The sequence below is a fragment of the Trachemys scripta genome, chromosome 3 (assembly GCF_013100865.1).
Source record: "Trachemys scripta elegans isolate TJP31775 chromosome 3, CAS_Tse_1.0, whole genome shotgun sequence".
Classification (NCBI taxonomy): Eukaryota; Metazoa; Chordata; order Testudines; family Emydidae; genus Trachemys; species Trachemys scripta.
Window position 1 is genome coordinate 67,502,923 of NC_048300.1, and position 14,928 is coordinate 67,517,850.

The 14,928-nt window shown below is 41.9% G+C and overlaps 1 protein-coding gene across 1 annotated transcript in view; it reads right to left on the bottom strand.

Annotated features, from left to right (window-relative positions):
- The window catches only part of KIF26B (kinesin family member 26B), a 411,172-nt gene that overhangs the window by 235,189 nt on the left and 161,055 nt on the right, over window positions 1–14,928 (bottom strand). The window contains exon 4 of the mRNA XM_034764988.1: window positions 8,143–8,309. Coding sequence (XP_034620879.1) covers window positions 8,143–8,309 — 167 coding nt within the window. The remainder of the gene's footprint in view (window positions 1–8,142; window positions 8,310–14,928) is intronic.

Below are 14,928 nucleotides of genomic sequence, written 5' to 3' on the forward strand. Positions count from 1 at the left end.
AACCCGAGGCACCCAAAATTAGAAGCCACTTTTAAAAATGTAACCCATAACTTTTCAGGCTGACTGAGATCATTGTGATTGCAGATCTCCCTGCTCGGGCTTTAAAGTAGAAATATCTGTGGAAATGATTTACAGAAGTTTTTAACTTGCTGCCAACACTCCCCCTGACAGACCGTTTATGGGTTTTTAATCCCAGTAGTCCCCATTTTTCATGGTGTGCGTGCAATGTGTTAAGGAGAGGAGAGTGCAAACACTGGCCGCATTTGTTAACATGTATTTCTTCAGATGCCCAAAATACAACCCACAATGTAACCGTTAGATATAGCTTGGTCAATGAATGAAAGAGAATTCTGTTAGGAACTGCATAGTTTGGACAGCAAGAAACTAAAACATGTATTCATCTAAGCCTCAAAAAATAATTCCCCGCAATGCTGTTGAGGTTGGCACTTTCTTTTGACATTTGATACTTTTAAAGCCTTGTCTACACCAGGAAACTGAAACATTGCTTGAAATAGCTGTCAGCAACGGGTGCATCTAAACCAAGCCTCAAAACAGTTTAAAGAGGTACTGTCAACCTGAATGATCTGCAATTAGCCAATTTCAAAAAATTCGAGTCTCCAACAGCATACTCTTCAAATAGCAAATACAGGATAAGGAGTTTATGCCGAGCTTATGGAGTTTATACTCTGTCTTTTCCCAACAATGGAGAGTATGCTGCTGACCCAAAGTAAAATGAACAAACATACTCTGGCCCATTCTTTCTCCCCTTCCTTTCCACTCATATGCAGATGCCTGCTGCCAAGGCAACTCTCTCTTTGTTTCAGTTTCACCTTTGCTGCATTTGCTAGTGGCAAACACTCTCTTGCAGCATATGGGGAAGAGTATGCATGTGAGCTCCCCAGAGCACAGTATTACCAAACACAGGCATTCAAAATCCTGAGTCAGGAACCTCAAAATCATGGTGGTTGTCTTACAAGTCACAACATTTTAAAATTAACAAACACTGGGTTCTTTTTATTTGCCTTCTGGTTTTTGAGGTTTTAGGGTTCATATTTTCAGGCTTTTCTCTACAAGCAGGAAAGCTAGAAACATACTTTTCCCACCCCCTTCAGGGAAAGCTGCAATTCTCACATAATCACATTGCAGCTTTAAGAAAAACTACCAAATGTCATGAAGCTTGTCATAAAATCACGAGAGTTGACAACGCTAAAAGCAGAGCAGGAGTATCATCATCATTTGTGTGTCTAACAAATACACTCAGTACTAGTGCTCAGAATGAAGATGACCTTCTGAGCTGTAACTAGCTCAAGTGCCCGTGATTTTTGAATAACAGCTCAATGGATAAAGCAACAGAGGGTCCTGTGGCACCTTTAAGACTAACAGAAGTATTGGGAGCATAAGCTTTTGTGGGTAAGAACCTCACTTCTTCAGATGCAATACTTCTGTAGGTCTTAAAGGTGCCACAGGACCCTCTGTTGCTTTTTACAGATTCAGACTAACATGGCTATCCCTCTGATAGCTCAATGGATATTTTAAGAGGGGGCTCGTCAAATATTTCCTCCCTTAAGCTCCATATACCCTATGTAAAATGTAGCCGTACAGAATGGGAATGGAGTTCAATAGCAGAAGGGAAATTGTTCCAACTTCCCCTTCGATGTGGTGGCAGAAGTTTAAGGTGGCTTTCCCCAGTAGCCCCTTTCAGCACACCACTGCATCTGTTCCTCTCCAACCTGTCAAACCAGAGAGCCACGCAGAGTGCATGTGAGAGAAAGGGTTACGAACAGTTTTTTCCAAGAGAGGAGGCAGCTGTAACTAGAGCACATTCCATGCTGAGTAGCTGCACGTCTGTTACGTGTGAAGCTAGGGGGTTTATTATTGTTTCCTCTCAAAATAATAAATATTTAAAAATCTGAACATCTCTGTATCTTAACTGAAAAACATTTCCTGATGCACCTGTGAGTGCAGTGGTGTGTGGCCTCTGCCTGTTCCTCAAAGCTTGGAAAGGCATAGAAAATGATCCCCAGGGCACATTTTCAGGCCACTTTCAAGAGTCCCTGCTCTCCGGGCAGGCTCAAATAATCAGAATACAGTGATATCAGGTTTCAGTATGAGCTTGCTATTGCTCAAGACACTATTATATTTCCTGGCCGTGACAGAAGAAAACCTTTACAACCATAAAAACAGCTAAACTGTTACAGTTTTTCACATCTCAAGAGAAACTGGCATTCATGCTTTTACTCTCCTCCTGAAAAGCCAGGAGGGTCGGTCCCTCACACAAGAGCAACCCACCCAGTGTAAATACCGAAAATGAGGAGCTGGATTGGGACACTGGTAACAGACCAACGTTAGGACCACCACTGGAAGATTTTGGTACCATCCCTCGCCGCTACCATCCTTGCTGTTCCCTTAATATTTTGAATGATTAACAAGGTTGCCTACAGCTCTACATGTAAAGCTTGGATATATAATGCAGAGCAGGGAAGGCCAGATGAGCATATAAAGCCTTCTGTCTGAAGGAGAACAAAGATTAGTCCCAGAAATCCCCGCCCCGCCCCCTCCCCCAATCATAGGCCCAGCTCAATTCCCATAGAAGTCAATGGGTGACAGAAGGGCTAGGGAGGCTGGTCCTAACAGATTGGTCTTGCTTGGTTCTTACTGATGCTTAACTCTGTCATGCTCCTTTGGCCTGCTGGAAACGCCACGAAGAGACCAGGGAGGCCAACACTAGGAGGTGGTTTTCCTTCGGCTTGTTTTTGAGGAGGCAGCCGTGGCATGTTCTGCTGCCACAGTTGGTGTTGACATTGCCCAGTAGGAGGTTGGTGCTAACCCCATCTTTCAACCCACCATGCATGGGCCACATGTGAGATGCAGCGTGTGATAAAGACCCAAAATCAGTGACCAAAAACCAGCATTATTCATGCAGGAAATCTAAAATGCTGTGGGATTGATTCTTTTAGTGTAAACAACTCTTCCTAGATCCTCCGTTTCATTAAACGTTATTTACATCACAAGTGAAGTAACAGTAAGTAGTGAAGAGACACCTAATTTGCATGGAACACAGGTAACTTTGAGATTGCTGTCCTTAAAATGAAGGATGTTTGGTGCTAGCAGCTGAATAGTACCTCTGACTGAATTCAGCCCCTCGACCAAGACTATTGTTTGGAAGGCGTTATTTATATCTGCATTATCTGTCTGGTATTTCCTGAGTTTGCCAGCACAGTACTTTTGGCAATTTTCACTTTTCATTACTATAGAATATTCACAAACTCGCCCGTGGCAATTTTGGATCTAACATGAGCACTGGAATAGCTGTTGCTGTAGTACCTTGGCAAGTGACAATTCATGGCAGATGTGGGTTTTGGCCTTTTAACTGGCTTGGAGACCTGTCAATCAAATATACATTAAACATGACAGTCACATATTGAGATGACTGACAGGTCTCCAGGCTTGTAGAAGGCCAAGAGTCATTGCAGTCTTCAGAGGAGTCCCCAAGGCTAGAAGTTGGTCCTGGGCTAAAGTTAGTGAATATCACTGTCATAATAAGTGCTGCTTAAGACGATCAGAAAAGGTAAGAGCTCAGCTGTTCTCAGCCTGCTCCAATGCTGCTACAGTTTGTTTCTACCTGAATTTCAAGAAACTTCACAGTCAAAAGTTCTTAACCTGGTATGTGCTTCATCCTAAAGCATTTCAGTCATTTGTTTCACCTCCAAAGGGATGAATTTTTACATCCAAGTATCCCTTGAGAGACTGTCACATTCCAGCGTGCAATCCAGACTAGTGAGCAGTTGTGTCACCATGTGACCTGTAACCTTGGGTGCCTCACAATGCTTTGCTGTTGTAACTTCCAACCTCGGCTGCTCACAAACAACTTGTAGATCACACCCTGAGCATCTGTGTATAGCTGCAGTGCTGGTCTAGAAATAATGACGCCAGCAGCCTGTCAACAACACGCCAGCCACACTGTGGCTTCCACCAGCCTTGGTTACTAGTTGCAGGGTGACCCAACGCATGGCCAGTCCTGAATTTTCCCCAAAACATGTGGTCTACACTGTCCAGCGCTCTTCTGCACAGTTCAGATATTCTAGGTCTGTTACCCTTGAAAGGGGGTCAATATTCAACTGCCTCCTACTTTAACTGGAGTTACCAAACAGGTCAGTTTAATCAGAACTGATCCAGTGTTGTGCTTAAAGAATAAAACAAGTTTATTTAACTACAAAGAAATAGATTTTAAGTGAGTACAACTACAAGGTATTAAAGTCAGAAATGGTTACAGGAGAAATAAAGATACAACACCTTCTAGTAGTTAAAAATTAAACTAGACTCGGTTCAAGGAAAAATCCTCACCACATATTCCCAGCAACAGGGCTGACCAAATTCTCCAGCCAGGATTCTCCCTCAGCCCGCCATTCCAAAATCAAAGGGCTGGTTCCTTTGTCATCTTAGGTGAAAGAGGGGGAAAGAGAGAAGGGAGAGAGAGAGAGAGAGAAAAACTCTCTGAGGTTTTTTTGTCCCTCTCTTTTGTAGTCCAGTCAACCCTTTGAAATGCACTTTCCTGAGAGTTGCCCCAAGATAAAGTTCCTTCCCACTGTGAGGACAGACATGGAGTCTCGTGGTGAAAGAGGTTCCATGTTGTTGTTTGCTAGGTTTACCTCCTTCACTGACTTGTCTGGTAAACACATTTCAGTCATGATTTCAGCTTCCATTCATAACTTTACATATAAATATTGCTATGTACATTTCACCAGAATATTATTGATCAGTGAGTTATTCATTTTCAAATGATACCTCACAAGGCACATGCTGTACAAAGATTATTACAATAGTAGGGTGTGAATATGGGGTGCATTCAGTCACAGATGTGTTTTACCTATTCAGAGTAAATACAATAGGTCATTATTTAGATTATAAAAAAAGCAGCTTCTACAGAGCTCCTTTACTCCAGACTCAAGTTAGGAAATTGACCAAGCAGTTCTTGGAGTTACTGTTGTCTGTACAGTAACATATGTCAAATCAACTGACCACGGTAGAGAATTACTGCTCTGTCCAGGCACCACCTTTAAACAAGAAATAGAAGGCTTGGCATTCTGGCTCCTTCATGTCATCACGCTGCAGCACACCAGTGGGTCTGATTTTCCACTACCATACCCCTTCTAATCATTTACCCCTGTGCAAAGTGTAGGGAAGAAGTAAAATGCTATCATTCTAATGGTCGCTTCATAGACCCATCCAGGTGTAAATGACCACACCATGTGCAAGACAGGGGAAAATCAGGCCCCTACACTCTGAAAACATGAGCTGTGAATTCCCTTCATTATAAGTAAAGCAAAGTGTGCTTGATTTAGGTTGAGGTCTTAGCCATCATTCCATAGGATACAACCGGAAGCCCAGAACAGGACTGCTTTATGGTGTGAAGATATTATGTCTTTACATAGCACCCAAATATGGGTCTGCTTATGTCAAGCAAAGTGCGCTTTTTTAAAAATAAGGAGCCAACATACAGATGTGACATCTCTGTGATTTCTGGCTTACAAGCAGATCCTATCCAAAAGTTCACATCATGAACTGGAGACTAGCAAGAACTTTCCACTGGCTCCACTTTAAAGGCTACGATTTGCACTATGGGTTTTGAATGGGTTTCATTAATTTCCTGCATTTCAGTGAAATTTACTTGGAGAAAATAAATCCTCTCTACATGAACAGACAGTGAACATTTAGCAAATGGGGCAAATCATCTTCATAAATCTACTTAAGTCAGTCCTACTAAAATAATTGCTGAACCAAATCTTCACTCCAGTTGGATATTACCATGCAAGAAGGCTCGGCAAATCTCGCTGAAATTGCCTGTGATTAAGTAGAAATGACAGCAAAGCAGGACCACTGTCACCCTGCCATGCTCAACTTTGCAGCACCACATGTATAATGGGAAAGTGGAAGAGCTTTCCCAGTTCTGAGGTAAATGCAGTCTGCAACAGTTTCTATTAAATGCTGTTTTTTAATCCAACTTTTGTCATAAATGAAATGTATTGAGTGACATTGGCTCAATATGTACAGCCCTCATCATGGGAAGGAACAAATCAAGTAAAAGGAATTTCTTTTTCCATCTCCAGTGTTTTCAAAGTTCAGAAACCTGAAATATTTTTCCCCTTAAAAAGAAAGAGATCCATATGGCATTAATAATAGCTGGACCTCCAGGGTGTTCAAAGGGTTCAGAAGTTCAGTTTAGATACTCATCGTACGTTCACTCAAACGTTTGAGATTCAGACGTCTCACAAGAAGTGACTATAGCTATGTTGGAAGGAATGTATTAATCCTATTTCATCTTACCCCATAGTATTTCACTACTTGTGTATCTGTTCCCAAATAAGTCCACTAGTTACAGAAGTGCATTAAAATAGAACACACACAAAATCAAAGCTTTTTTGAACTTCCATAGCAGTTTGGTTTTTGGTTTGCGTTATGAGTGAAGGTTCAAGCGAGCTCTTATTTTATCCAAATGTATTCAACCGTCCCTGAATGAAACACACTTCAAAACTAAGGGACAAAATCATCCATGATGCAACTCTTCAGTAGGGTGACCAGATGTCCTGATTTTATAGGGACAGTCAGGATTTTTGGGTCTTTTTCTTATATAGGCTCCTATTACCTCCCCACCCCCTGTCCCAATTTTTCACACTTGCTGTCTGGTCACCCTTCTCTTAAGACTTCAATGTAATAACATCAGAGATTCATTTGGCCCAAAAATCTACTGTTCTATCAATAGGAGTTTAGGTTTCCAAAAATCTTGCCACTCCTGATGATGGGCCTGGATCCTTTTCATTTAAGAGCTCGTTTGCCTATTTATTAAGCAATTCTTGTTAACAATTCACTAGAGATGGTTGGAAGATTTTTGTTGTTGTTGTTGGAGCCAAAATATTTCACAGAAATATATCCACTTCTACTAAATTTTCAAATGCAAAGATTTCTGAGATCTAGCATGGACTTGCTGGTCAATTCCAGAGAGAAAGGCAGACAAACAACAATTTGAATCAGAAACCTGATTTTTCTGATCTGAAAATGAACATTTTGACACAATTGCATTTTCCTAAAATGTTTCCAAAGGTTTCATTTTCATTCCAATGTGGAACAAAAACAAATTTCAAACCTAAAAAGCTGCCATGAAACAGAATTGTTGTTCTCCAGCCAGCTCTACAATTCATTTCAGTAAATTGCTTGGTTATTGTGTTTTCCCCTATTCAGGAAACTTCTGCAAAAAATTTTTAAAAAGTCAAAAGTGTAACTCCAAAGTAGTAGTATTATAGTGTTTTAAAAGACCCAATATCCGAAAGCACTTTACAAAAGTGAGCAAATATTATTTATCCCCATTTTACAGAAGAGGAAACTGAAGTACAAACAGGTTAAACACAGACATGCAGAAAGTCTGTGGCAGACAGAGGACTAGACCCCAGGTCTCCTGACTCCATAGGTATGCTCTGGGCAATAGATCATACTGCCCGTTAAGAAGAGTCTCTCTGTTGAAAAGAGTGGGTACTTAGAGTTGGCAACACAAATTTCAGCTGTGGCTAAATACAGATATGTTTAAAACTTTTGTAAGACATTTAATAAATGGAGGACCAGATCCTCTCCGAGGGTAAGTCAACAGAGTCAATGGAGCCATGCTGATTTACACCAGCTTAGGATCTGGCCCTAAATGTTTTTTAAATGTTTAATCCAGCATCCATTTCCTTTGGCAAAATGTGGAAATAACTATATGTATAGATCACATTGGCAACATACATCAATATTTGCTATTCCCAACCATCCTATGGTACACTGCTAAGATCCTTCTATTCCATCAGGCCACCCACGTTCACACAGGCCATTTTGGTCACTCAGATTATATGGTCCAATACAAACAGGGAGGAATGTAGTAATCCTATTTCATCTTTTAACAAATAAATGTTCATACAGCAATAGTATGTGAGGCACATACAAAAACCTACTGTACAGCCTGAATCCCAATTATGCAGCTCAGAACTCCAGTGCAGAAGGGTACCCAAATCATCCCTTTTCTATTGCATTTACACCTGCCCTTTCAACAAACCTAAGCTGGATCGAGGCATTCCAAATCGCCGTGGAAGAGAACAGGTGAAAAGTCTCTCTTACCTGGCAAAAAAAGAGGCCGCCACTGAGGTGCCCGTTGATGTTTCGCTGGCGACATAGGTGCTCTGGGAACCAGGGAAGCTGTACAAGGAGGGTTTATCTGCATTGTAGCGGTTCAGCACTGCTTCAGTCAGCCCCTCTCGGCCGGTCTCCGTCATCAGCTGGGAGATCTGAGGACAGAAAGACAGAGAAGGCTCATTAGATGTAGCCTGCTGCCTCACTCCTCTGCAATGTGATCTAACTTTTTTTGGGGGGGCGAGAGGGATGGAAGAGGAGTGGTACATGCGCCACACTTTTGCGGCTCAGTGAATGAGCTTATTGCTTCCATGGTGCTATTTGGCAGCATTCTGTCTCAGTCCTCACCTCATTTTCATTAAAAGTAATGTGATAAAAGATTACCCCCTGACATTGTATGTTTCAATTATGTCTGTGGTCTTCCTTCCATTTGGAGGGGAAACCATTATCCTTGCTCAGTTTCAGCACAGCAGGGCACAACGACATTAGCCAATGCTTATTTATTAGCGAAAACAACCACAAAGATCAGCGAGTACTGTACTGGTACTGAGAACCTACATTTTATTCAGGGCAAATGTGAACTGGATGATGGGCGAATATTAGAACTGTAACAAGATATTTATTATTAAAGAAAACATACATCTGCATTTGTTAAAGAAACCAGCACTAGTGTATCAAGTATTTCCGGTGACATTTCTTTTTACAACAGCCCAAACAATCTGAGAAGTGAAGGAAAGTGTCATTCGGGGTCCAAGTGGACTATTTATTAGTTCTCTTGGAACCCAACGTTATAGCCACGCAGTCTAATTCTCATTGATTTTCCTAGAGGGTTTTCAATACCATTGGATTTCTCTCTCCTGATGCCCCACTATAGTAATCGTTTTCTCCTGTTAGCATTATGTCCTGTACCATGTAAATGGAAAGCCTATCAAGGCAAATGAGGAAATTTTGTCCAGTAAAATCTCCATTCAATTAAAACCTCTTGGGGTTGAGTGTTGATGCCTGTAACCGTGCAGAGGACAAAAAGCAAATTTTTTCTAGGTGCCAGGAAGAACAGATGCTGTTTGACTAGGACCTGATCCAGCTCCCACTAAAATCAATTGAAAGACTCCCTTGGACTTCAATGGAATCTGAGTCAGGCCCTTACAGGGCAGCCCAGCACAACTGTGATTATTTTTCATTTTAAGTTTCTAGCCAGAAATTCTGCTTTTGCTTTGACCTATAGTCAGTACTTCATAATCCTGTATTGTACCTCATACACTCCTAGTCCTTAACAAATTCCCTTCTCTTCATCTCTTCATTCCTTGTGGCACACACAATCACAGTTTTTGCATACCTATCTGAGTGCACCTCTGCACTGCTAGATCCCTGCCAAATAATAGTTTAAATAGTCCCCCCCAAACTATTGCTAGCAACTGGTTTCCTCTATGGTAGAGCTTCTTCCTTCCACAAAAGGTTTTCTAGTGTCCAATGTCCATCTATTCTATTCTGCTCTGGTTCTTATGCCGCCCTCGTCGCCATAGTATCTTAGTGTCTTCTAGAAGTGCATTAAGCAATGTGACTAGAAATTATCCAGTGCAGTCCTATCTTTCTCTCTGGGTGGAAGGGAGGGGGAATTATGTGAGGGATTTTTAAATATGTATTTTATGTTTGTGGTGCTATGTATTTTAATTACTGAAGGTGAGGCTGACATGTGCTTTGCACTTGGAAAGGAAAATCTGAGGTTTGTGGTAGTTCTTAGATCCTGCAAAAGCTCATTCTAGTGTCTGGGACTGGCCCCTTATAAAACTGTTCCTTGCACAAACAAGCTTTATCCTTAGGGTGGATGATTCCATTGTGCCTGAGAAGATGGACCTCATCCCTCAACTTTAGGCCTTCTTTTTAGACATTTTTGGCCCAGCCTTGAAGATAAGGATCTTGAGTTTGACTTTATATCCCAATGGGAGCCAGTGTAGACAGCAGAGGTTGTGCTGCAATATCTTCTCATCCACATATTGGACCCCCTCACCTCCATCCCGTCTTGCTGATCTAGTGCATGGAATGAATAGCACTCTCAGAAGGCTCTTGCTGGAGCCTTAGATTTAAATTTTTATACTACTATTACTACTACATCATAGTTTTAATCTGGCTTCCAGGATGTCTCCTGCATTTCTACCATGCACTATAACCAAACAGGACTCTCCAGCGCGCTACAAAGCGATAAAGTGTCTGCCTGCCTTGTGACATCTAAAACTGTTCCACACAATAGTCAATCAGCCCATGCTTCTCCCAGCCCTCACAAACCCAGCTAGGCAATGAGTGAGTTCCTCACCCAATTATTCAACAGAACTAGGCTGTCATCTGCTGGAGTGATCATCAGTGGAGGATGGGAGTACACATCTAAGCCTAACCTTCTCTTGCATCCTCCACCCCACATACCTAAACTCAGGGAGACTGCCATTAATCAACAGTCAAGGCCAACAAGAAATATGGGGCTGGTATATCCTCCCATAGGAACTATGGAGTTGATGAAAGATAAGAAGTGGATGAGTTGACTTATCTCAGTTGCAATTTGAAATTGTAGTTTCTCCACATACTTCCATGAGCCAGATAAGGATTTCCACAGCTTGTGAAACATATTTGTTTTAGCCGCAACAGATCTCTAAAAGAGCAGGACGGTGTGGCTGACAAGATGCACTTGTAGCCAACTGTGCCACAAATATTGATTCTACTGTCTCAAAAATTGTGACAGCCAGAAAATATCCTTCACCTCATCTGTAGATAAACTGCAGCTAAACAGTCTCCACACTTGTGGAGACACTAAGGCCTTGGCTACACTGGCAATTCACAGCGCTGCACTTGCTGCGCTCAGGGGTGTGAAAAAACACCCCCCCCAGAGCGCAGCGCTGTAAAGCGCCAGTGTAATCAGTGCCTGCAGCGCTGCACGCTCACTCGCAGCACTGCAAGCTATTCCCCTCGGAGAGGTGGAGTACTTGCAGCGCTGTGAGAGAGCTCTCGCAGCGCTGGTGGCGCGACTACACTCACGCTTCACAGCGCTGCCGCGGCAGCGCTGTGAATCCGCGGGTGTAGCCAAGGCCTAAGAGTAGGAAGGTCATGGATGTACATGAATGCAGAGCTGTGAGCATTAACTGCACAACAAAAATGTTAGAAATAAAAAATATCAAACCGATTCTGGATGCTTTCTGGAGGGTATTACCTCATGCCTCTTCAAAATCTGATTGGACATTTTGTATACTGGCTTCAATCCATTTTTAAAAACAGGGAAGGGAGCCCATGTTCCTCAGACCAGGACTAAAAAATGCTCAAATACTCACTGGGTAGATATAAGGTGACTTTGAAAAGACATAAAAAGAGAATGTTCCCCCGCGCGCTCACACACACACACAATCAGCAAGTAGCACGTTTGTGCCTTTTAATACATGAAAACAAAGGTCTTAAACAGCCACTACTTATCAGGTCACTTTTTCTTACACTAAAATATTGATCAAAGAGATTCAACAAGAACCTGGAAATAACAAATATATTAAATCTGAGTTTCTGGGATACCATAATATGTAGGGAATGGATAGAGAAGACAAATACAGTTGAATTGAGGAGATGAATATCCTTTTGTGAAGTACAAAGGTGTTTTGTTTATGCATAAGTGTACACTAATACCATTTTTCAGGATTTTCAGTAAAGCTTTTTGAAACACTGTACCAGTATACTACTACTACTACCACCACTTAGTTCTTATGTAGCATTTTTCATCAGTAGATCTCAAAGCACTACACAAAGGAGTATCATTATACTGAGTTTACAGATGGGGGAAACTGAGGTACAGGAAGGGAATTGATTTGCCCAAGTTCACCCAGGTTGCCATTTGCAGAGGCAGGAACAAAACATGTCTCCCGAGTCCCAGTCTAGTGCTTTATCCATGCTAAAAGGTTGGTACTGCTGTTCAAATGTGCATATGTGAAACATCTGTGTAATGATTACCACCATATTCTGCAGGACAGGCAGTGGCTAACAGATCTCCTTCCTTTATCCGCACACACCCCTCATATCAATTGTTGCACAAACCAGTAAACGGCTGGTGATATTTATACATCTGTCAAGAGCAGGCATTCTACACCTCTACCCCGATATAACGCGACCCGATATAACATGAATTCGGATATAACGCAGTAAAGCTGCGCTCCAGGGGAGTGGGGCTGCGCACTCCGGTGGGTCAAAGCAAGTTCGATATAACGCGGTTTCACCTACAATGCAGTAAGATTTTTTGGCTCGCGAAGACAGCATAATATCGGGGTAGAGGTGTATTTCTAGTGTAGAAGTTTGCTAATCCCAGCTCCACCCACCTACCCACCAGAAACTGGAGAGCAAACTCTAGAACACCAGGCCAGATTCTGAGTTATGCCTCTCAGAATATACAGTACAAGGGTGGTGAAGGGCCAAGGTGGTTTCATGCCACTTTTGAGCCCCCCCAAATTTTGGATCTTGCTGGGGATGTACATGGCCCCCCCAGTGTAAGTCCAAGCACTTCTTGAGGGGCTTGAATTTATGGTGCCACCCCACAGCTGCCTACATGCCATTCCATGGTGAGCACCCATCCTCCCCCGACACTCAGGAGTATGGCTGCCTATATGCCACCCACAGGATCACTCTGTACCCAGGAAGCTGCTAGCTTGGGGAATTGGGCTTTCTGGCCCCTTTATACCACAGGAGCTGTGAAAAGGCGCTAGAGTCCAGCGGAGAATCCGGGCTGCTGTGTCTGGATTAGGAGACCAATCTTGACAACCCTCACTCATTCCCACTGATGTCAAGGTGACTATTCATGAGAGGAAGGGCACGGGTAATTCAGATCTGGGAATCTATAAACAACTGATTCAAAGCTAACGTTATTGCATTTTCCTCTTTATTGGACCTGGCTACAGTGGTAAGTGGAAGGAATCCCACATGACTCTCGTCAAAATTATTGTATCAAACAGAGCGAGTTGCAGCTTTCCTGCCCGCTGTTGCACTTCATTCTCTTCTTAAGATGGTGCTAATTTATCCCTGCCAAGTCTGACATTCATATATGGGACTTAGATAGATAGATAGATAGAAGAAAATAGTTTGCCTTTAGAACATGAGGTGTCAGATATTTAAAAAACAAAAATTCACAGGGCAGACACCTGCAGTAACGCTTCCAGCATTTTCTTTCCCTCACACCCGAAGTTAAATCCTGTGATCTAGCATCAACACAATCAGTCTATTTTTCAGGAATAAAGTATCGAAGTATGCCCAGCAAGTGACCCTAATATACATTAGGCTGTTCAGTGATGTTGCCATCCAACCCCCAGCTATAGACTGGTTATGAAAAAGCATTATGGATTAAAAGACCTGAATAGATTTTCCCATTCTCTCACCTCTCTCCTCTGCGAACACATGCATTCCTTGTACCCATGGTTTAACACAAGTCAATAGGACACATTTTGAGAAAGTCTTTTGTTAAAATATTGGCAGCACACCACTTCCTCGATCAGCAGCAAAAGACAAAGCATGGAACAATGCAAGCTTTCATGCTACAACAAAAGCTTCTGAGTATATGTGGGACAAAACATATGTCGCTCCTCAAGACCCATTTGTTGTTCTGTTATAAAAATGAGACACTTCCCTCCACCTCCTTTTTTGCCACATCCTCAGAGTGTACAGCAATGGCTGGTGATAGATCATGATTTAAATTCTCTACTTTAGGAGAAAAAAAACGTGGTCTTGTAGTTTAACCACAGAACTTGATGTTAGCCAGCCAGGGTTCTATCCCTACCTCCTATTAACTAAACCTCAGGGCATCTAAGTTTCTCCATTTGTAGAATGGGGTTAATAGTATTTACATAGTAGGGTGCAATTCATTAATGTTTGTAAAGGATTCAGTTGAGCTCTTCAGCTGGAAGGTGCTGCAGAAAAGCAAACTATTATTACTTGTGTCATGGCTGAAGCTTGCCTTGCTTTGGAGGGAAGCAGAACATTTGGGGGCCACCATTAAATCTAGTTAAATTCAGCAACTACTTAACAAATTAGATGCACAGACTACCAGTGTCTGAGATACTGAATTTAAGCTAAAAACCTGTTACTGAAGGCTATTTGACACAATCTGCAGTATTCAGTGATAGATCCTTCTAATCATGGAAGAGATAAGATTGCTAGCCACAGGAAGATGATAATAGAAATCTCTCTCTCTCTCTCTCTCTCTCTCACACACACACACACACACTTTTCCTGCGCAATCTATTATTTCTTTCAAAACAGCACAGAGGTTTCCATCCAATATTAAACCTTAAGGAAATGCCTGTCTGGCTTAGCATTTCAGAAAGAAAGAAATTCTTCTTCTAAAAGAGATCACTCTAAAAGATGACTAGATAACGAGGTTATATTTAAAGGACACCTTACCCAAACTCCCTATACACCACGAGCATCAAACTTCCTTCCAAAATATTTATAATAGCCTTACTTTTGTTTTGTTATCTCCATCATGTTTCATAAAAGTAATGAAAAGCAATCACAGCATGTATCATCTACTATAAAAGCCCAAGGCAGTATTTTTAGGTGAAACACAATAAAATCAGACTTTTGGTTTCCCTCAAATCTTTTGGGAGTGAAACTTGGTTTCTGATCACATCTTTATTGATACTTCTAAGCGGACCCTTAACCCTTCAAATATGAAGCCATTTCCCCTTTTTAGCTGTTCCAAAAAGCAGTATAAATATGGAATATTTGTTGTTCTCCTGTCTCCATCCTGCCCAGACCCACGAA